General features: G+C 38.2%; 2 protein-coding genes across 10 annotated transcripts in view; one reads left to right on the forward strand and one right to left on the reverse strand.

The window, feature by feature from the left end:
• Positions 1 to 23,688, reverse strand: part of Dgkb (diacylglycerol kinase beta) — a 638,911-nt gene that overhangs the window by 49,769 nt on the left and 565,454 nt on the right. The window lies entirely within an intron of this gene.
• Positions 17,975 to 18,344, forward strand: LOC148120549 (large ribosomal subunit protein eL42-like). The gene has a single exon (XM_087911829.1). It carries the CDS (start codon positions 17,984 to 17,986, stop codon positions 18,302 to 18,304), a length of 321 nt encoding a protein of 106 aa, XP_087767955.1. The 5' UTR covers positions 17,975 to 17,983; the 3' UTR covers positions 18,305 to 18,344.

Here is a 23,688-nt window from a genome sequence, read left to right on the forward strand (position 1 = left end):
TTAAAATTTCCCAAGACATGTTTTAGTTACAGTTGGAAAAATGGCTAGTCCTCCTCCGCTCCAGTGGGTATTGTGAGGAGGAAGACCACTTGCTCGTTTCCCAGCCTCCCAGACTTTCAAAATCATCGCACAGAAACAACATTATTTAAATCACTGCTTGGCCCATTAGTTCTAGATTCTTATTGACTAGCTCTTACATATTAATTTAACCCATTTCCATTATTTTATATTTTACCATGAGGCTCGTGGCCTACCGGCAAGTTTTCACCATATGTCTCTGGCGGGGCTGCTTGGCTTCTCTCTGACTTCACCCTTCTTTCTCCAGAATTCAGTTTAGTTTTCCCTGCCTAGCTAAGTTCTGCCCAGCTATAGGTCCAAAGCAGTTCTTTATTAACCAATAGTATTAACAGCATACAGAGGGGAATCCCATATCAGGATGTGAGGCCAAGACTTTGATACTGATTGGTGGTTTGTAACATTCAGTCATCCTGGAGCTTCTCATCAGTGACCATTAGTAAGGGGTGGGTGCTTAAGCATTGACCTGGTCCTGTTCTCCCCAGTCAGCTATAGGACACTTTGCTCCGTGTCCTGCTAAATTCCCAGTGTCTTCTAATGAAAAACATAGAAGGCCAGAGATGGTATTGACTGACAGGAAGAATGTGATTGGAGGATATGAAAGGACAGTATAGTAATTAAACTTACCCATGGAAATTTATGTACAAGGGGCCCTTCATATATGCATCCATGTTCAGCTTAGATGTGACTCAAACTTCAACTGTTTTGATGGTCTGCAGCTCTTCGGCAGTGTGCCATGAATAGTTCTGGTGAACAGAGCCTTCCTATGTGTCTCTGTTGAGACAATGACGAGCTGCGGGACTCTGGTTAAATCACTAGTGTAGCACTATTAATAAAAACCCAGAGACAGGTATTGGGGTCTGAAGCCTGAGGCCTGAAGGTCAGAAAAACAAAACAGCCAGTCACTAGCTCTTACCTTACCTCAGTCTGAAATGGTGATCCTGCCTCCAGGAATCCTCAGAATGAGACTGAGAGCTGTCTACTCCCATCTTATATTCCCCTTTAGGACTGGGATTAAAGGTGTGCACCACTACTGCTTGGTTTCTATGACAAACTAGTGTGGCTATTAAGATTAAAGGTGTGTGTCACTCCTGCCTATAAGAATGACCAGTGGGGCTGTTTTACTCTCTGATCTTTAGACAGGCTTTATTTATAAAATACAAATGAAATAACACTATACACCGCTCTAATTTAGTCCACTTGAGGAAATCACCTCTCCTCACATATTTTAAGGTGTGAAAACTAAGACTGCTGAGAAAAAAGGTTTATGATTTGTTGAGTGGTTTTTGTGACCTGCTGAGGTCTTGTAACTTCTCGTTGCTTCTTTTCCCACAAGAACTTAGCAGTTCACACACATAGTTGACTGATTAAGAAGTAATTCCATATATTTCTAGAATGTTCCAAAATATACAAGACCTGTGTTGTCACAATACAGCAAAAGTTACTTCCCACAGAACAAGGGATATGGGTATGGAAGCGGAACACAGGCTCATGTGGATCCACTCAAGGAGTAAAGTAAACAATCTCTGTAGATAGCTTTGCTCTCCAATTATGAAAGCTAGTTTCTAGCAATTTGTCACTATAAGAGAAGCAATTTTTGACTTGGAAAAGTATGTGTATGTGTGTATTTCCACTGATCTTTGACAATGTATAGAGTGTTTTAGTATATGTTTTTATCTTGTTAATCAGTTCAGTTCTCTCTCTCCAGGTCTCCTTACTCCATATTGTCAGTAAGAAATTGTTTGACTCATGCTATATTATTAAGTTTTAAATGGTCACTCATATTTAAAAAGTGAGTGGATTCTGGATAGGGGAGATGGCCCAATGGATCAAGTATGAGAATCAGAGTGAACACACAAGCATGGTGGGTGACTCTGGCAAGCCTGTCAATAATCCCAATACTTTGGAGGAAAGACATTGGATTTGCAGAGCAAGATGGCTAGTTAGACTAGCTTAATTGGTCACCTGGGTACCAAGCATGACATATTACCTTCACGTATAAGATAGAAAGTGGTCAACACCAGTCTTTGAACACCACAAGCAACATGAACCTCCCCACTACACACAGACACAATGCAGATTACACATAAACATGTATTTCAGAGACTTTCTTTAAAGTCTAGGGTATCCAGCAATCTTGGACACAACTTGTACTTCTCCAGAGCTGCTTGACTCTTGACCTTGTTACACTTTTTGTCTTCTGTGTTGATTCTTAAATGCATCTAGCTTCTATTGTACAGAAAGGTCCAAGGCCAGATTGGGAGACTGGAAAGCAATCTTGTTTCCTCTTTTTAAATCTAAGAATGTGTGAACATAGGCAGACTAGTCTAAGGGTAGGAGGTATAGATGTGTATGCTTTGATAGATAAAGGAAAACATGTAGATGAAGACTATTCCTGATAGAAGTCATTATCTGACTAATTTAACAAGACACAGAGTAAAATAAGAGATTTTGTATACTAATTCAGATATCTATTCGTTGAGAAGCTGGTCTTACTGAAGGAGATATATATGGTATATGTCGTCACAGAGATTGCAGGTACACATAGGCCAACAATTCCTTTAAACATCAATCAAAACCCCAAACTGGGCTTAGAGCCCAGGCTTCTTATTAACTAAATCTTACATCTTAATTTAATCCATTTTTATTAATCTGCATATCACCAGTTTTCCAGGTTCAAGAGTCAGGGTTTGTTCAGATAGTGTCCTTTGTCTAGCATCTCTGCTTTCATATAGACCCTTGAACAGGTGAAAGAGAAAGGTTCCCTAGGCAAAAGCATTTACGAACAGTTTCTACCTCTGTAGCACTCAGTCCCTGTTCTCTGTCCTTTGGAGAATCTTTGGGGTAAGTGATATTAAAGAACTTCACTTTTCATCTTAAGTGAAAAGGAGTGGATTATATTATTTGCAAGTCTCAAAAGATGTAAATGTTAGCTTCTCTCTTTTCTTTTTTAGTCCATTATTACACTTGGGAGTCATGAGGTCACCCAGCAAGGGTGATGTTGTGCATGGAACAAACAGAAAGAAACGCTTGCCGATATTATGTCTTTTTTTTTTTTTTTTTTTTAGTAAATTTTATTAAATTATAAAAGTTTCCATTTCCACCCCCCCCTCCCAACACCCTCCCACTCCCCCTACTCCCCCTCCTCCTCCCTCTTCGTCCCCCAGGGCAGTCAGGGTTTCCTGCCCTGTGGGAAGTTCCAGTTCCTTCCCCCTCCCTCCAGGTCCAGGAAGGTGAGTGTCCAAACAGACTGGATCCCCAAAATCCATTATATGTAGAGGAAACAGGTCCCAGTGTCATAGTCAATGGCCTTTCAGAAAGACTTCGGGTCAGCCACAGTCAGAGAATCCGGCCAAATTCGGAGAGTCTGGTTGGATCACGTCCTCTTTCAGTCCCAGTCCAAACTGGCCTTGGTAAACTCTCATCAGATCCGTTCCCTTGTATCAGTGGGTGATAGCATCCCTCGCAGTACTGTTTTCGTTTTTCATGTTCTTCCTCGTTCTGTTCCTCACTTGGACCTCGGGGGGCTCAGTCCCGTGCTGCAATGTGGGTCTCCGACTGTATCGCCGTCCTTCGTCAGATGCAGGATCTCACTCAGTAAAGCGATATTATGTCTTAAAGTCAAGTAAAATACTTAACTCAGATGCATCAGTATCGAAGTTCTTAGCTAACTGAATATTTCTCTCCGTGTTTGTAAAGCTCCATTGCAGTCCTTCTGGAGTAGCTTAACATGACTCAACATGCAAGCTTCATGACATACATTCAGGTGAAGGTTATTGTTTCTTAAAGTTATCAGTTGTGTGACCTTGAAAATTTTATCTAATATTTCTAAACTCTGGCGCTCTCACTTGTTAAATGAAATCAAATAGTCATTTCACGATTATATTCCATATACATAGTAGCATGACTGGCATAAGCCGGGTCATTAGTGTTTGCTGTTAATAGAAGTAAGAGTAAAAATCAATTAGACAAACTCGAAAGCTGACAGGGGCCGGAACTCAGGAGCTGGAAACTGTTCTGTGCTCTATCCAGAACCTTAACATCTTGATGAGAGTGAAGACTGGTGTAAGGCAAAGATGAATATTTTATCTAGCTTCATGTTTGAAGTAGGAGATGGGAAGGGTTAATGGGTATTCATGTTCCCCTTTGAGCACTGCTGCCCTTGACTAGAAGTCATGGCCTCAACATCTCCCTATTTTTATATTTCCTCCTTCCTTTTTCTTATGGCTTGAGGTTTCTCTATGTCGGTGTACACATATGCTATCTTCATATGTCTATTGAAGAGAAAAGTTCGAAATAAAACTAGTTATATTAATTTTAGAGGATTTGAAGAAGACAACTGTTACTGGTCCCCTCTCTTCTGCTTTCTCTTTTCACATTTGGAGCACAGGAATCATCAGATTCTGTCTAAAGCGAGCTGGATTTGCGCCTGGCTGCAAACACTGCTCCCATTTATTGCCCCCATCCCAGGTCTCCAAGGTTTGTTATAAACGAACAAAGGGGACCTCACAACCTCGTGGTATACTTCTTTCTTCATCTTTCCCTTTGCTCTTTCATACTTTCTTTATGTTCTTCTCTTCATCCTTCTCTGTGTCTGAAGTACTTGGCCTCTAGGAGCCTGTCTATTTTACCAAACGATTCACTCAATTTCTGGAGGGATTTAAGACTAGTGATAGACAATGCATACCTTAAACAATTACAAGCTGCTCAGGAAATAAGCTGCATATAAGCCGAGGAAAAACTATCACTACTGATTATATATATATATATATATATGTATATATATATATATATAAAGTATATATATATATACTTTAAAAAAATCACCACTCATCAATTTTTAAAATGAATCTCTTGGTTAAACATTTATTTGCTTCTACTGAATAATGGAAGATGGTCCCATCTCTCCACAAACCAAAATTAAGTGTCACTGAGATTCCTTTTCATAGACATCTGATAAAGTTAGGCATTTGGAAAGATACAGACACTGTGTGCAACAGTAGAAACAAGATCAAAACATTTTGGTGTTCTTTCCCTCTTCAGTAGGACAGCAACTGCATGAAGCTATTCTCTGGAGTAATGATCTTGTCTGTCTCCGAAGGCTTTTGATCCTGTATTCGGGAGGTCATAGTCAGCCTTCAGCTGCACTGTGCTCCACTCCTATTAATTTAAAATGGGGGTGTCAGAGGTCCACATAACAAAACCTGTCCTTTGTCAGGTAAACTCTACCAGTTTCTCATTTGATGAAATGAGAGTTTATCTTTAGAAAATAAACCATTTATATATTCTATGTCTTTGATACCGAGGAATAAAGAAAAACCCATAAGAAGATAATAAAATATTTTTCCTTAAAGAAGGTTCACTTTCATCCTACATTTTAGTAACATTGCTTTGAGAAGGTGGTGAATATTGTTATTTTTGTCATTATCTTCATTTTTGTGAAGCAACCTAACATATTAAAAAGCTTTTCAACTCACTGCTGTCTTTTTTTTTTAATATTGAAGATTCAATGAGGATACTGAGGGAAATGTAGCTGAAGATGCAGGTGCACTAATAAACGGGTGGCCTTTGGATTACTGTATTTATGTGAGCTATGGCAAAACCGAGCAGAAACCGAAACGTTACCCATGCAAAGTGGTACAGCAAGAACATCTGTGCTGAGGGGACTGAACTGGCATGGCTAACACCTCCAGTGCCAGGTGCAAAGGAAATTTCAATACAGCTTGAGTAATCTTGACTGCTAGCATCTGCCGGCGTCAGATTATCGCCTGTGTTTGCAGTCCACCAGTATCCGTGCGGGTATTTATGTGATACATCTGGTGGTGCTGTGGCCAAACAAGAAGGGCCAATGCCTTGGTTTCATTTCAGGGGGCAAATGCCTGACTCTTTAATTCAACACAAAGGCAAGTAGGGATTCTTTTCAGGCGCATAGGCAGGCAGCCAGCTCTACCAGGCTGCAGAGCACGTAGCACTCAGCATGCTGACTACTTTGTCCTGGTCGGTTTCCTTCCATCACCACGTGTGCAATCTGGAGACATTTGTCCCTTCAGTTTAAATGTCTGTCTCTAGATACGATTGCCAGGAAAAGAGAAGGGTTGCTATGTGTTGCCAGAGCTGGAACAGAGCTTCGGGGTGACTTGGCTCAAAGTCTCAACACATATCTGATTTTCAGAATGAGTACAAATGGAAGGCAAAGGAATGTCAAAGATCTTCCTTCCGTTAGTTCCCACCACATGAACCTCACATGTCCAATCACTCTGACCATGTGAAGATTACACCCCACATCTCAAGTCATCACATCTCCCCATCCCTAGGAGATGAGCATCCCACCTATGGTGAGGAAGAGAGCTCCTAAGGCAGCCACGACTTCAGCCCTTTACCCCATGGGTCAGATCCCAGTGAGCCCCTCTGCTTCCTGTCCTTTTGACTACTGCTTTTACATTATGAAGCTCTCCCTTTGCTTCCTGCTCTGCCGCCCATCAGCCTCTGGTCTTCCCCTCAGACCACTGTCACGTGAAGCTCGATCATTCGGGCTTTTCCCCTAGGAAAAGCCTCTTGGGTCTGTGTATCCTTGCAACTGCCTTCTCCAGTGCTCTTCACAGTCAAACATCTTTACTAATCTCATGGCTGTGCTCTCTGTCCTTCTCAGACAACTCAAATCTGGCTTCGTGCTTCCACTCATTAAACTCCCTCTTGTTAAGTTTGTAAGTCATGCTCCTTCAAGTTGTGAAACTCCAGTATCTCCACCGTTTCATTGGAGATGTCTGCAGTGCTTCCGAGTCCCTTCGTTTCTCCCATGCACCTCTACTCTTCGACATTCCTTTCCATGTGTTCTCTACCCTTCCTCCTACAACACTGAAAATTTCTTTTTAGACTCTTCAGCTTTCTTTTCCTTCCCTACTTAAGAAAGAGCAGAATTGTGAGGCTTTTGTTCTGAGTCCCCTTTTTACTCTATATTTGCAGAGTGTTATTCACAACTATGGCTCTCTTAACAACCTGTGCTTTTAACTTCTCTGGTGACCAGCCATGCTAGAAACCCCACAAGAACTTTAAGGACATAAAATAGGTAAGGGCAGAACGCATATTACAAAATCAAGCATTAGTGTATTAAAGAAAAGGAACCCTCATGCCTTCATATAAAGACCTATCAACCATGCTCCATAAGCAGTCTCTTCCCTTATTCCATAAAGGTTCACCAAGCGCTTTGCAGGTGTACTGTCACTCCACAGAAAAGTAATGCTTCTCTCGAGGCAGTTGTTTCCCTACCCTTCAGGAGCTTCTTTTTTGTTTTTCTTTTTGCCCTTAGATATAGGTGATGACAACTCCATTCCTGTGACCTCAATATGCTGCTAACTCCTTTGCAATACGTGCCTTTGTAAACACACCTTCCAAAGTCACCCTGATCACTTAATCTCTGTACCACTATAGCCCTCACTGATAAGCAAAGGTTAGTTTGTATTTGGTTTTAAAGTAAACCAAGCTTTACTTTGTGTGATGGATTCATATAAACAAAGACACATTTTTCCAGTGTTTGTGTTGATGGAATTATAGTGTTGAGAGAGCTCAGATAATGTGCAAGTTAAGAACAAAGAATGAGAAGCTGTCGAATTAATGTGTTCAAGAACAGAGAAGAGGGAAGGAAAGGTGTTGCTCTGTCTGGAGGAAATGCAGAAAAGACTGGAAATCTTTCACAAGCAGAGAAGTTTGACTTATCCTAACTTAACCATGACACTTGAAATCATATTTACTATACCATAGCTTAAATTTATAAATCTTGATTCAGATTAATGTGTCTCAACACTGAAATCACCTCACAAACCCATTCAATAGTTAAATAAAAATTTCAGTCTGATGAAGAAAAAAAAAGTGAAAACCACAATGCTATTTGCTCAGCCTTGTAGGTGAGTGTGTTGGTGGTCTAAGTCGTCTGCCAACAAAGGCTCTTTCTGTGCTCAGAGTTGACTAAAGGCCAAATGCTAATGGAAACGAAGGCCTGATCTGTTTTGGAAGTGGCTCTTGCCCATGATGAATTAGAGATGGCTTAAAGGAAGATAAAGAGAGACTGATCATAATTATGTCCATTTATGGACTTTCTCAGCTAAAATAATACATAATATCCTTTGAGAAAAATGCTGAACTACTATTCTTGTAACAGAGATTTTAAGAATAGCTTTATTAAGATATGATTCATGTAATATAAATTTACCACTTGAATTTCATTAATTTTTGCAAATTGAAGGATATGTGCAGCCATCATCACAGTAGAGATCAAGTTATTTTCATAATCCCAGAAAGAAGCTTACATCCTCTAGGCTTGCTTATTCTATGCTTGCTTATTCTCTGATAGACTGTGAGTTCCTCTATCTACTGGAAAACTAATGATGAACTCTATAAATCTGGCCATCCCAAATAGTTTTCACAAAAGCAATCTTAAATGTGGTCTTTTATAATTTTTTCTATTTTATACTATGTTTCTTAAATTACTCCAAGTAATAGCAGGCACCAGAACTTTTCTCCATTCTAGCACATTTGTGAATGATTCCACTGTGTTAACATAACTTATTTCTCTTATACTTTCATCCACTGTTTCACTATTTGAGGGTGAGGGGACAGGGTACTACTGTGTAGAACTCTTGATCTTCCCATTTAAAATCCCAAATTGCCTGGCATGATGGGTATGCCACTGACTTTCATTTTAACTTCTTTAGCCATTTGCTATTGTTACAATTTGAATCCTAAGTGCCCCAAAGGTGCACGTGTTGAAAACTTGACCTCTTGTCACAATACTGTTCAAAAGTAAGAGTCTGAAAAAGAACCCATTCTCTACTGATTCTTCATTGATTTGTTTTATTTGTTCATGTTTTATGTGTGTGTGGTATATGTGTAAGCAACCAAGCAACACAGCATGTGTGTGGATGTCAACTTGCAGAAGTCAGTCAGTCCTTCTACCTGGGCTCCAGCAGCCAGTGAATCAAACTCAGGCCACCGGGGCTTGATAACAGGTGCCTTTGTCTGCCCAGTCATTATCATTGCAGCTCAGATGGAACCTGATGAAGAAGACTGTAACATTAGTGGATTCATCCAATGATTGATTTGTAGGGTTTCGGAGGGGCTTGTTATGAAAGGTCAGTCATGTCTTCCTGTTTCCTGGTGACAATTAAGTGAGCATTTCTTCCACCCTGAGTGGCTACTTTTCTTGGCCTCACAACAGGCCTAAAGGCAAAGGAACCAGACAACAGCCTCTGAAACCAAGAGCCAAAATAAACCTTTCTTCAAGTTGATTTCCTCAGGTTCTCTTTCCCAGTGACACAAAACTACTTCCACAGCTGTTATGAATGATGTTTCTGTAAACACTTATCGCACATCTTTGTGTGACTGTATGCTTTCCTTTCTCTGGATCATTTATGAAGGAGTACTAAATTGTATATTTCTCTTTTTTTTGTGTCCTTAGATTTTTCTTCATGTTGATATTATGTGATTAAGACATGTATTTAAAATGCAAATACACCACTGAAGGACTGACACTTGGTTTTTACAATGCCCCACCCTAGTAAATCAGTAGTATTATTCTTTAAAGTCAATTGAACATCCAGTTACTGGGACTGAGGAGATAGCTCTGTTGGTAAACTGCTTGTACAGCAAGCACGAGGACATGGATTTCATCCCTGTAACCTGCATACAAAATGCTGGGCATGGCGGCCACGCGCTTGTCATCTCAGCTCTGAGGAGGTTGAGCCCTAGAGCACTCTGGACAGCCACCTTGGTCTAGTTCCAAGCCAGTCTTAGGAAGAAAGAAAAGGCAGGTGGTCATATAGTGACTGAGAAATAACAGATGATATCGTTCTCTGATTTCCACACAGATCTACATACATGTGCATTCACAAACAAGAACACACGTGCACATAAATTTGTCTGTGATTGTTATTTGAATAATAGCTATTTTCTTAATCACTTACTTCCAGTGTATTTTTATGTTTGAATATGAAGTATTTTATTGTCAACATGTACTGACATGTTAGTTTTTATCTTTCCCATTCTGATTATCTCTGACTGGTTGAGTTTTTCAGTCCACTTAGAGTTGATGACTTCTTGATATAGCTAGACCCATGCCTACCATTTTCCTGTTTGATTTCCAGATGTGTCATAACTTACTTGAACCCCCCATTGCTTTCTTTCTTAATAATTTTTTACTTTAATAATTTTTGTTATATTTTGTTAAGCACCCCTAAAAGTGGCTCTAAAGCTTCTAGTTCACGCCAAATAAATTTCACTCTTCCATAGCTCCATTCTCCTGCCAAATTTTTGTATTCTCATTCTTCTAATTACTATATGGATAAATGGTACAAATGCACATTACAATTATTAAATTTGTAATTAGTATCTTTTCTTGAAACTGAAAGAAGAAAAGGGAATGCATGTTCGTGCTTTTGCTGATTAATTTGTTTACAGTGATTAGATCTTTTCATTGGTTATTGTGCATTGCATTACAAGTTGGCATCAACTCCTCTGCCAATACTGTTTTGATTGCTCCCAATTCCATAGTGCTATTATTGCCAAATGCATTACATTTTTGCACCACAGGGCTAATCATTCATTTTGTACATATACTGTGATCATTTCTCCAGTAAGTTTTTGAGTTAAGAGAAAAAGAAGAAACTTGCACTTGAATTACATTTTATAATTACATAATGAACTCTATTACTGCTTTTTATTATGAACCAAAGATACATTCTGGACTAACTTGATTTCAGTTAGAATATTTTTTGAAGTATTTTCTGTAAAAAAAAAAAGGTGGATTTTTTGGGGAGTGTTTGCTTTTGTAACATGTTTTCTTAATTTATACTTATTTGAGAATATAATTATGAGCTATTCATTTATGAAAGAATATCCTGTTTAGTGTGCAATTACTTGTTAACATTTTCATTTATTGAGGCCTGTCATCCTAGTACTGCTGGCCTTTATTGTTGCTGATGGAAAATCATTTGTTAATATTATTTAACTTGTAAATCCAAAATTATGTCCAACTTGTGGACATGCAACTTTTCCCCCCAGTAGTGTGTTTGTATATATATATATATATATATATATATGTGTGTGTGTGTGTGTGTGTGTGTGTGTGTGAGAGAGAGAGAGAGAGAGAGAGAGAGAGAGAGAGAGAGAGAGAGAGAGAGAATGTGATTCCATTGTTCCATTGCATGGTTCTTTTCAAGTTCAATGTCTTCTCTTGAAATTGGAATGTTAAAACAATGGACAGTAAGCAGTTTGCTGTTGTTTCTTTTCCTTCTTTTTTTAATGTCTTTCAGCTTTCAAGATTTTTTTTCTCCTTTGAGTTGTCAATATTTTTAGTGTAGTGTTTGTGCTGGAATGTCTTTGTGCTTATTGTCCTTGAAATCTGCTTAGTTTGCTGCATGTGTAGCCTAATGATTTTCAATAAAGTTGGGTTTTAGTCCTAATTTTCTTCAAAACGTTCTGTTGTTTTGTCTTCTCTTTTTCTTCTGATATGTCATTGTGCATATACTTGCTTACTGTATGGTGTCCCTTGCTTCTCTGACTTAAAATTTCACTTCTTTTCCTCTTTATTAGTTAGATTCCACAATCTATTTTATCAACAATGATGTTTTCCTCCTCCAATTCTATCCTACTCCTGCTTAACCCAGTTCCTCTTAGAGAATTTCTCTTGATAGAACTAGATTTCCTTATTTTACCAATGCTGCTTATCCTATATGCTATTGTGCCCCTGACTTCTGTAATTTCATTGGACATAATCTTATTGGCTGTTTTGAAGACTTTGTCTTTTTCTTGCAATCCTAGGCAACTTCTATTGTCTATTTCCCATCTACACCCTGTTCTGTAAATGAATTAGATTTTCTTTCGTCCTTTCAGGACTCAAATATTTTTGTTGAATACTTGATACTGCAGACAATACATCATTGCTATTTTGAATACTTGCTCTGTCCAAGAATATTGCAGTTTTCTTCTTCGTTTAGTGGCTAGCTGGATTATTGATGAAATATATTCCTCCCTACAGTAACCCTCACTTTTGCCCTTGCTGAAGCCTCTGGCATTGATCCCCAGGGAATGCGCCCTTGGAAAGGTGCCTAGTCAGGCCTATGGCAACGATAGTGGTATTTGCAGGACTCACCTTCACTACCTCGTTTTCTGGTCATCACATCTCACTACTTGCTAGCCTTTCATGCTCTTGTTGCATTTTTTAGGACATAAATTGCTTGGCTGGCAGATTTATTATGACAGAAGCACTTGAAGAGACTGTTCCTGAAGTCAGCGTGTGACATACGCTCAGTGTCCAGAATGGTGCTTCTCAGATCTCTATGCTCAGTGTCTGGAATGGCACTTCTCAGCTCTCTGTTCTCTTTTCCCTTCAAGAAAGCCTGTAGTCTGGCTTGTATCCCAGTGAATCGACTGACATCCTTCTCATTTCATTTCTCTTCAAGTTTGAACTCTGCTACAAATAAAATGAACTATGGGGAAAGATGTATGAAGCTGTCTGTTGTTTAGCATCATTTGTCCTATTTATCCTACCACCAAAATATACAATAACAGCAATGGAGCTGGGCTGGGGACAATAGCAGCCTTCTCCCTGAATAAAACCCTAGACCATAGGTGCAGGATGGTTTGTGAGTGGAGGGACCCAGTAGCTTTCACAGACCTTCTTGAGTAAATATTTATTGTCACATAATTTATATGTGCCATCAATAATACTCTGTGAAGATTTTGGTATGTATAATTTAAATACATATTTTAACATTCTGACTATGTGTTTATGTTTTTAACATTCTATCTATACATTCTATTATACATCTTAACAAATCATGACAAAAGATTAACCTTTTTCTTCTTCTGTTGGGGAGTAGAGTACAAGATTCAAATGGTCTTGCTATACATATTCAGGAAATACCTGTCCTTTTGTATAGCTTAGAGGCAGTCAAGAAAATGGTATCCAACTATCACTTATATAGAAATTTAAAAAAGACCAAACAATAGAATATTGTCAGTTATTATTTTTGATTAGCTTAACAAATAACATGGAAAATCATGTGCTGTATTAGGAAGAACATGATAATACTTAGAAATGGAGGCAATAAGAACAATTTGTTGTATTGATGTTTTAATTTTTACTTTCTCTACAACATACAAAATCTTTTATTCTCTAAATTTGATAAACCATGTTTATGACTATAAATTATGCTATTTTGTTACCGAGACAAAATTTGTTTCTTAATCAAGTGTTCAGATTTTAATCTTTTAATTAGATCTCTCTTAAACCAATCAGCAAACACGAGTCTCTTCTACAATTGACAGAATTTTTCTTTCTCCCTTTCCATGAGTTGCTACTTGATCTGTTTCAGTTTGCAATATCTGTATGTTGCATGATTACTTGGCCATGGTTACCTAAGAACTGAAAAAAAATCAAAGTACATCATGAACAACCTTTCAGAATCCCAAAATGAGAGTATGATAGAAATGAAGTAAGTAAAAATAAATCCACAGACTCAGACAGGAGCACGTCGGAAATTCTTACAAATGGTTGGGTTTCAGGGGAAAAATGATATTATAAATATGTAATCTTTAGTTACTCAGCCCTCCCCCCACACCCTGATTCTTAGATTTAAAGCCAGATTCCTTCATTATTTCTGACCTGATATGAAACACCATCTGGCATGTTCATGTTAAGAGGATTATATGTAAGAAAAATAGATATTTTTGCTCCTTCTAACTCTAAGACTTTTTAAAGGCATGCACATTATTTAGGTTTGAAATGTGAAAAAACAAACTGATAAAGAAAAAAATGGGTTTAGTATCTATTTTTTTAAAGTAAAACAATTATACACAGCTTTGATAATTAACTATTTTTACTGGTATTTTTAAACATTATAATTTTGTGGGTTTGTGCGTGTTTCTTTAAAGAAAGATTACAAATTCAGATTTTTATAGAGAGAATATTCATTAGTTTTTATAATTTTGATACATACATACATATATGAAACTAAATCTTGCAGCTCACAATGTCCATATTATCTAAGTTTTTAAGACAACTATAAAATGTTTCATCAATTTCTAGCTCCATTTTACTTAGAATACATGGATTGAAGCAATCATATAAAACTGAGACATTGGAAAAATGTTTGTGATGGTTGAAGATTAGAATTTCTAATTATTCATTTACATAAAATCATAAACTCTCAAATCTATTTTCTAAAGCTATTAGCTCAGGTTAAGAAAGGAATTTTGCAGCCAGGTGACTCATGCTGTTAATCCTAGCACTTGGGAAGCAGAGACTGACAGATCTCTATGGGATCCAACCCAGCTCAGGCTATATCGTGGGACCCAGTCCAGCTAGAATTGTGTAAACTCTATTTTGAGAACAAAGAGACTCCATCTTAAGAACAATCAAAAAGAAAAATAAACGGAAACGTTTTATCTTTTTTTCCAAAATAAGAAATGTGACATCCAGAAATGCCATAAAAAGGCATTGGAAATATGCTATTTGCTGAGAAGTTCTGGGGTTACACTATGGATTTTGTGACCATATACCCTATTGTCAATTGTACCCTGCATCCTACATAATGCTTTCTTCATATTCCTAATGGGCTCCTGTCTAGAAATGTTTACTTCACAAGGCCTGAAAGACACACACTGCTCCCTCTCCACTTGAACACGGACCCCTGGACACATGGACAACTAAACTCACATGGCCAACAATCTCTTTGACTAACTTCTTTTAGAAAACATCCATAGTGTTTAAATGCTCATATTTTAAACTATTTACCAAGATTATGCAGATATCTATGAGCAAAAGCCAATCTGTGACAAAAACCACCCTATGCAAAAGGAAAAAGTAACAGTAAACCAAGTAACCAAAGGACTGGAGAGGAGACTCGGTGTTCAAGAGAGCATACTGTTCTTGTACAGGACTGAGCTCAAGTTCTAGTACTCACCTACAAATGCCAATAACTCCATCTCCAGGGGATTCCATGTTCTGTGCCCTTCAGACACCTTGCATATGGGCACAAACCCACAGAGATATAACCAGAAAAGATGAACCAAGATTGAGTGAATAACTAGAAATGAGTCAACTAAATTTTTGCTTCAAAAGTATAGTAACTGTGCTTTGTTTGGTTTGACCTTGGTTAAATTACACATGAGAAAAGAAGGACAAGGCAGCCAGAGGATATGGAAACCTCATTGATTGGTCCAATTTTGTCCCATAGAAAAAAATAAATATGCAGATACTGAAAGCTTGGATCCAAGTTGTGTAATCGTTGCAGCATTGACACAAACCATATGATAATGTCTGTGTCATTTAGGCAAAAATCAGGAAGAAAAATAAAACGGTTCTTGAAATGTTAACATTTTATTTGCCTTCTTTGATCTCTGGAGTACAAGATCAAACATCTAGCTAAATACCGTGTGAATTATTAAAACAAAAACCCAGTGTCAAGTATGAGGTACCTCCTCCGGCCTGCTGGACAGGTAGACCCAGAGCATCCCACAGACAGTACAGGCTCCTGCATTTCTCTTTATCATCTAGGAAACACATCCCCAACATCTCAATTGGAAGATACACAGAGACCAAGCAGCAAGTGAGACCGAGACTTCCTCCCTGCACCACGTAGGCTGCTGGAGAAGAGAAAGTGCCCACATTCTTACCCAGCTGTAACTATAGAATACAAAACTAACCTGCAGACAAGACTTTCCCAATTGTGCAATACTGATAGGAATGTCACGGGGGTAACAGACTGGCTCCACATGAAAGACTTATTGTCTTTCATATAAGTTCAAGTAAAAAAAAAAATTCCCAAGTTGGAAAGTAATGAACGGTAGGTAGGAGCCTATTAATCTTTAGATAATTTGACTTAGTGTCAAATTACCTTATAATCTATTATGCTTATATCTACAAATAAATGCCACTTTCAGCCTTAACTGGAGAACCCTCTTTTTGTAGTAAAATATGAGAAATGCCGACACTCATGTCTGTCCAAGCTGCCAGAAGATGGGAGAAAAGCCTAGGAAAGCCATCTTCTTGGCGTGACACAACCGCTTCAATCATGGGTCTGTGAACAGCCTATGGGAAAGATTTAAGTTCCTTTCCCCCATATTGCACCAGCCCCTGAGTGGTGACTACTGATAGATTCTGGGAAGAGGAAATCATTGCCACTAGCTGTGTAACCACTGGTGAGATCACCAGCCACCTCTCAGACCTGCAAACCTACAGTAACGAGCACACTCTTCTTGGTTAAGTTCATTGGGTCTCAAAGTAAAAGTAAATGAATATGGAAAAACAGCCCAGTGGGGAGGAGAGGGGACTAACAGGAGTGATAGTGAAACAAGGGAGGGGGCATGTGAGTAATAAGAATTCAATGTATACATCTATGAAAATAACAAAGAGCAAGTTTAATAAATCAGATGTTCTGGAAGACTATCAATGCTTCTGGAAAATATGAGACAATATAGTCAGAAAGATTTTTCTGTTATTAAGTTGACAAGGATGTTTTCCCTTGACGTAGTGTGTATTATTCATTGTCCCTCTTGAACCAGCTAATGTATATAGTGATTTAACACACTTCTTCTATGGGCTTAGAATCTCAGTACCAGAAGGAATTTCTGGCTGTTGAGCTGAGGCATATTACATCAATTAATGTCTCTGGCCCACCCTCTCCAGTGACAAAAGGACTCTTTGTAGGTTATTTTTACAACTGATGTCTGTTAGGCTTTAGGCCACAGGATAGAAACAGCCACAATCTGTGTTATTGTTTCTTTACTTTGAAGGCAACAAAACCCTGAAGGACAAAGACCAAGCTGTTGCTGCACACGGCAACACATTCTAAATCAACATGGAAAATAGAACTCTTGCAAATCTAATGGTGTGCCCTTTTAAAGTAGCCTATTCCCCCAAGGGATTCATCTCATCACTGTATTCACTCAATGACTCTGGATTTGAAAGACATCCCATTTCATGTGTGCAAGCTGTGTGTTTGCATGTGCACATCCATAAAGGAACTCATAAGATCCAGCTCTGCTCTGGAGAGGATATGACAGTACCACTCACAGAGAAGTCTTCATTCTCATAAACTATTACTTTGTTCTGTTTCTTTAGTTCATTAAAGACAGCTAACTGTAAACTACCTAGCATATCATTTTCTCTTCTATTATATGTAGTGGCATTTTATTTGTATTTTAATAAATAAAGCTTGCCTGAAGATCAGAGAGAAAAACAGCTGCACTGATCAGCCTTACAGAAACAGGCAGTGGTGACACACACCTTTAATCCCAATAGTCACACCAGTTTGACATAAAAACGAGTGGGTAGTGGTGCATATTTTTAATCCCAGTACTGGCGAAGAATACAAGGTGGGAGGAGACAGCTCTCAGACACAATCTCATTCTGAGATTCCTGGAAGCAGGATCGCCATTTTGAACTGAGGTAGAGATAAGAGTCAGTGGCTGTCTGTTTTCTTTTCTGACCTTCAGGTTGAACCCCAATTTATGTGCTTTTATTCATCATGTTGCACCCAAAGCTGTAGGATCTCCAGGACACAGGGCAACAGCAGGATGTACAAGAAAAGTCCCAGTGAGAGCCCAGAAATCCTGCAGTAGAAGTCAAGGCCTCGACTAGAACAATGATAATTGCAAAGAACACTTCAAGATGCATGAACGAATGGACACTCTGTGGATCACTGTGACACACATAACTTCCACAATGAGATTTGTTTCTTTTAAATTTTATTATGTTTGGGTTTTTTTCAAGGTTAGAGATCAGATAATAAGGGATGGAGAGATGAATGGGATCTAGATGCGTGAAGTGAAACCCACAAAGAATCAACAAATGTTAAAAATATTTTACTATAAAAAATTGATAGCTTTCTGTGCTGAAATCGCACTCGCCAACATGGTGAACGTTCCTAAGACCCGCTGGACATTCTGCAAGAAATGCGGCAAGCACCAACCCCACAAAGTGACACAATACAAGAAAGGCAAAGGTTCTTTGTATGCCCAGGGAAAGCGGCGTTATGACAGGAAACAGAGTGGCTATGGTGGGCAGAATAAGCCTATTTTCCGCAAAAAGGCGAAAACTACAAAGAAGATTGTGCTGAGACTGGAATGTGTGGAGCCCAACTGCAGATCTAAGAGGATGTTGGCTATTAAGAGATGCAAGCATGTTGAACTGGGAGGTGATAAGAAGAGAAAGGGCCAAGTGATCCAGTTCTAAGCTGACCTTGTTATGAAGACAATAAAATCATGAGCTTTCACTCAAAAAAAAAAAAAAGAATTGACATATCACAGTGAATTTGATCCTACACATATCATTAAGAACTGGTACACATGCTCAAATCACACACAGGCTTATAAACACAAGTGTATACCCATAGTGATGTGATTATATGCGGAGTAATAGGAATCCAGAAAAAAACTGGGGAATCTGACCCTTATACTCCAAAAAGGAGAAAAGACAGGCCATTGTTGTGAAAGTACATTGTGCTAAACAAGGACAATGCAAATTTCACATTGCACAAATAATTTAATTATTTTATATATAAAAAATAAGCAGATCAATTTCTTTATGAGAGATGCATTCTATATTTCCCTCATGACTCCCAGTCTTCCTGAGAAACTTGTCTCTAAATAAAATATTATTAAATTTTTAACTTAATTTTGCTATAATAAATTATGTTAAATTCTACTTCATGCCAAGATAGTCAAATAATTTCAGTGATATAAAATAATAAACACATTAGTATGTGGTGTCTTCAGCAAAAGTGGTCATATGGTCAAGTTGCTGGCAGTAACTAATAGTGCTGGTAATAACCTGCAGTCTTTAGGGGTTTCTATGGGGCTCCATGAACTAGTAACTCAAAATTATGCAACTCATTCCTAGTACTGGGGTTTTATTTGGTAGCATAGGATGTCAAATCATACAGTCACTTCATTTGAACTTTTTTTTTATATGTATATAAATTTTAGGCATCTTCTATGTAGTACCTTTTCACATAGCCTTTAAAAAAGGCTTTCAGTGTTTTCTGCCTTTGCCTATGGTCCCATTTCTTTCTGTCTTCTCTCCACTCACTCCAATTAACACACCTGTACTAATTTCTTATTTATGTCTTTATAACACTGTATTCTATTGTATCACTTAAAAACTATCTTTAGTTTAGTTTGAGTCTTTTGTTTTGTCATAAGCCTGAGTTTATGCTATTAGGGCAAAGTGAATATTTAACTCAAGTGCCTCAACACAAAGATAAATAGAATTTGTGTGCAATACTCTGACATACTTTCAAGATGTTTTCCTTTTATTCTCTCTGAAATTGGATCTAAAACTCATTCCACATAATTTCTCTTACTGGAAAATGTGACTTCAGACAAATGGGTAAGTTTAGTTTTCTCCCAAACCCTACAATCAATAACTATATGGCTTACTTGCTTTGTATATTTCTTGAGAGAAAAATCATTACCCTGAGAAAAAGGAAGTCTTGTATAAAAAATGATATATATCTTCAAAGATTCATTGATAGTGAAATGCCATTTACTGAGTTGTGATTGGGTGAAATCTGTAAAGTCAGAATCTTCATTAAATTAACAAGAAGTAAAAATTAATGACTTTAAGATAAGGTGAGCAACAGCTGCTGTGGGACAATGCTCTTGTACACTGAAAAGATTGTTCACTCAAATTGGTTTAATAAAATACTGATTGGGCAGTATCCAGGCAGAAAGTATAGGCAGGGCAATCAGACTAGGAGAATCCTGGGAAGAGGAAAGACAGAGAGATGCAGTCACCAGTCAGATGTAGAGGAAGCAAAATGAGAATGCATCACTGATAAAAAGTAACAAGGTCCATGACTAAAAAATGGGTGAGAATTATAGTAGTAAGAGCTACCTAATAACGAACCTGAACTAATAGGTCAAACAGTTTCTAATTAATATAAGCCTCTGTGTATTTATTTGGGACTGAACAGCTGCAAGAATGGGCAGGACAGAAGTTTCTGTCTACAAATGGCTACAGGTTCCAGAGCAAAACTGCTAGGAGCGAAGAGATACTATAATACAAGCAATGTCACCAGGTCGTCTTGTAGCTTGCAGTTCCAAAAGCACTGAACATGTCAGCTTCAACTTCAGACTCATGTTGTGACACTGAACAGTCAACTTCACGAGTTTAGTTCCTCTCGCTTTGATGTCTACTCTTATTTCAGTTACCATCAAGAACCAATCATCTTCTGTTCAGACTGCCAGTTATGCATCTGTCTGGAAAGTCCCTTCTGCACACTGCTTCCTCTTTAAAATAGTTTACCCTCTTCTGCCAGGTGAGTGCTCCTAACATTTAAGTCTATCACTAACGCTTTGACAGGACTTAAGTAATTGCTCTTATTTGAATCTTGAAAACCATGCTGTAGCTTGCAGGAGCCCAAGGGTTTAGGGTTAAATATCTAGTGTTCATTGCTGGCTAACAGACTGGACTTACTAAGGTTGAAGTACAGCACAGTTTTTAACAACTCTCAAGAAGTTCTGTGTGTACTGGCAACATTCCATGAAGAAAAAGCTCTCAATGAAAATAGCTAATTAGCATTCTGAAGAAATAAATCTATCAGGAAAACATGAAAGGTCTTCTGCAAGAGGGCAAACACGAAGCCAAAAAAATTAAGCAAGGCTTGTGGTGTACTGTGGCTCACTTATTTTGCATTAAGTGTGTGTTAGCAAGTACTTGTATTATTGCACATTTATAAGCAGTTCACAAATATATGCATGTGGGCACACAGTTTCTTATTGAGAAGGAACATCTTATACTGTCTATAAAAATAGTTAAAGCTAATTAGTGTGTTGCATTTTCTAATAATCCTTAAAAAATGATCAACTTTTCTTGTTTTAAAAAAGAGGAAACAAAATCTTGTTGATACACAATTTTGACACATCTAAATGAAAAGAAAACACATTGAATTTGTAGTGTATCTATAACACAGTTTAAATATACCAATGTTACTAAGATTCTTTGTAGTGGTCAACAACGTATAATCGCCATGCTATGAAACCTGGTATGATTTACTGAATTTTTCTACTAGTTTCAGAAGGTTTAGAAATATGTTTACGCCATTGAGATATTCCTAGGAGTCACATCCCATGGACAGGTCCCCAGAGTTTTATGTTGGTCTATATCCTAGTTTGCTTAATTCCTCTTCGTCATATTTTCCTGTCTTCCTGCATCTTTTGCCATGTCACCTTATATGTTTAAGAAAAGTAATCAAAGATCTAAGAGTGGAAGAAGAAAAAGAAAGTTTTAAAACAACACAAGCTAGATGAAGGAATGCATTTGACATATCTAGAGTCCTAAAGTCAGGCCATGTCAGGGGACTCCATCTACTGGTCCACTGTCTTCTAAGTTCTTCAATACTTCGAGGTATCAAGCAAATCTGAGGTGGGAAACTTCTCAAAATTCCTTACTATCAATATTGGGAAGAGTTCAAGAGACATAGAATAAAATTTTAATTCATTAAGGAGTACATCTCCCCACTACTACCTGAATTTCAAGGATTACCAGAAGTACACATTTGTCCTCGACTCTGGAGGCAAGCGCAAGAGAATCCTTAGAGTACACAAATGCTTGTGTGAGTCCATCTTTTCTGCCCAGATGGAACAGACAACAAAATTGGACAAACCAGTTTTTTAATTGGTAGACACAGAACGAAAGTTTTGAAGTGTGTATATTTAGTATAGAAACACCAAGAATGTGCTAGTAAGGAAATTTACGATTCAATGTAAAATGATTACTCAATTAGTTTAGGTTTTTATCAATCCCCAAACAACAAAGAGGTACTTGCACGATTAAAATATGTTCACTAAATTGTCAGAGTAATGGGAGTGCCTCCTCTAAGGACCAATTTCAGGCCCCACCCCACTAGCAGGAACTCTTTACAAGCCCTAACATGGCGGTTTCCAAAGCTCTAATGATTTTAAGAACTAGACCATAGCCAGATGAGCAGGAAGTATCTGTTGGCTGCTTTAAAATGACATTTTGTTTTTGCGACACAGAGACAATTCAAGCGTATTTCCATGCTTGTTATTTTGCCTTAATGGTCACAGAAGAGTCATTGCTTGAGGTGTCCTGACGAGAGCTGGAGGGCAGGGAACACATGAAGAGTCCTCAAGATAATGCACGCTTCTGTGTAAAAACGCGATACCCTGAGGCTACATGTGGGCAAAGAACAAAGACTAGGGGCATAGAAAGGAAGGGGAGGAGAACTATGAGTTCTCAGACAATTCTGTTCTCTTGTCTGGTGAGCCTGTGACCAATGAGAATGACTGAAGAAGCACTCAGTGACAAACCTATAAAAGTACTTTTTTTTTCATAGTGCTTTATACGTTAGCCAAGGGAGGATGCTTATGTTGGATGTTTTATGAAACTATTCCCTATCAGGAGGTCCTCAATATATAATAATAAGACATCTGTCACTGGGGAGAGCAGTGATGAGGTCATATAAGTGATCTAGAAGCAGGGATACGTCTGTGCAGATTAAAATGGATATTATAGACACATCTATAAATTGTCTATGGTCTCTCATTAGTATACACGCTAAGAACATTAGTATAAGCTATGTTTGCAGATGGAGCAGGGGTCCTCCAAGACTAAAATTATTTACATTCTTAAGAAGTAAATACCAAGTGGTTCTTTTGGAAGTAGAATGCAGGGTGAGTAATGTACCTCACCCGCTAGAGAGGCGTAGCAAGCTAGAAATAAGACTTCTTTGACCACCCTGCTACCAAGGACACACATTGTAGAAGCCTGGCAAAGGCAATTTAAACTATGAATTAGGGTGATAAGCATAACTTTCAAAGTTCCCCCAAAGGACCCCCAAGGCCTAGGCTGTATTGCTTTCTTTATGGTGCTCTTTGTCAGAGCAGCAGCAGCATCTGCAAGCTGCAAACATTTGCCTTTGTGTTTTCCTTTTGTGTCTCTTTCAGGTGAAAAAAACATGAATGGAGAAAAAGTACAGGTCCCTGAATGTTTTCCCAAATGGTAATGAGAAAGGAGAGTTTTTCGCCCTTCTTCACAAACGCAGCTACATACACAGATTATTAGCGTTCCTCATTAGCTGGAGGGCTAATGGGGAGGGAGTAAGGCAACCATGGTAAATTTCTAAGGAAAAGAGGTTTCATATACTTTTTTTCCCCAAAACTGATTATAAGAGTTTGAAAAGGCATAAGAATATTAACTATTCTTAAACCCTAGAGTCAATCTCTGCCATCAAATATTGTCCTCTCCCAAAATTCATATGCTTGAAAACACGAGGCATCCAATCCATGGTAAACAAGACCGCGATCTCTTGATTTTACACAAGAAACTGAGATTTAATGCAAGTGTTTCTCCAAGGGTTTACTTTTCAACATGCCAAATCAATTACTAAGGATGAGGATCATATTTGTGGAAAATAATTTAATAAAGCTGTTATATTTGAAAATGTAGATTTAATGATCTGAATGCAAATCATCATACTCAGAGTATTCTCCTTGTGTTTGGCCTCCTCATCCGGGTTGCACTCCAGCTCCTTCCACAGACAGCTGCTTAATGTTGACATTTTCTGTAGCAAGAGTAGAATCTCCAGGGACTTC

The sequence above is a fragment of the Myodes glareolus genome, chromosome 11, assembly GCF_982192425.1.
Source record: "Myodes glareolus chromosome 11, mMyoGla1.1, whole genome shotgun sequence".
Taxonomy (NCBI): Eukaryota; Metazoa; Chordata; class Mammalia; order Rodentia; family Cricetidae; genus Myodes; species Myodes glareolus.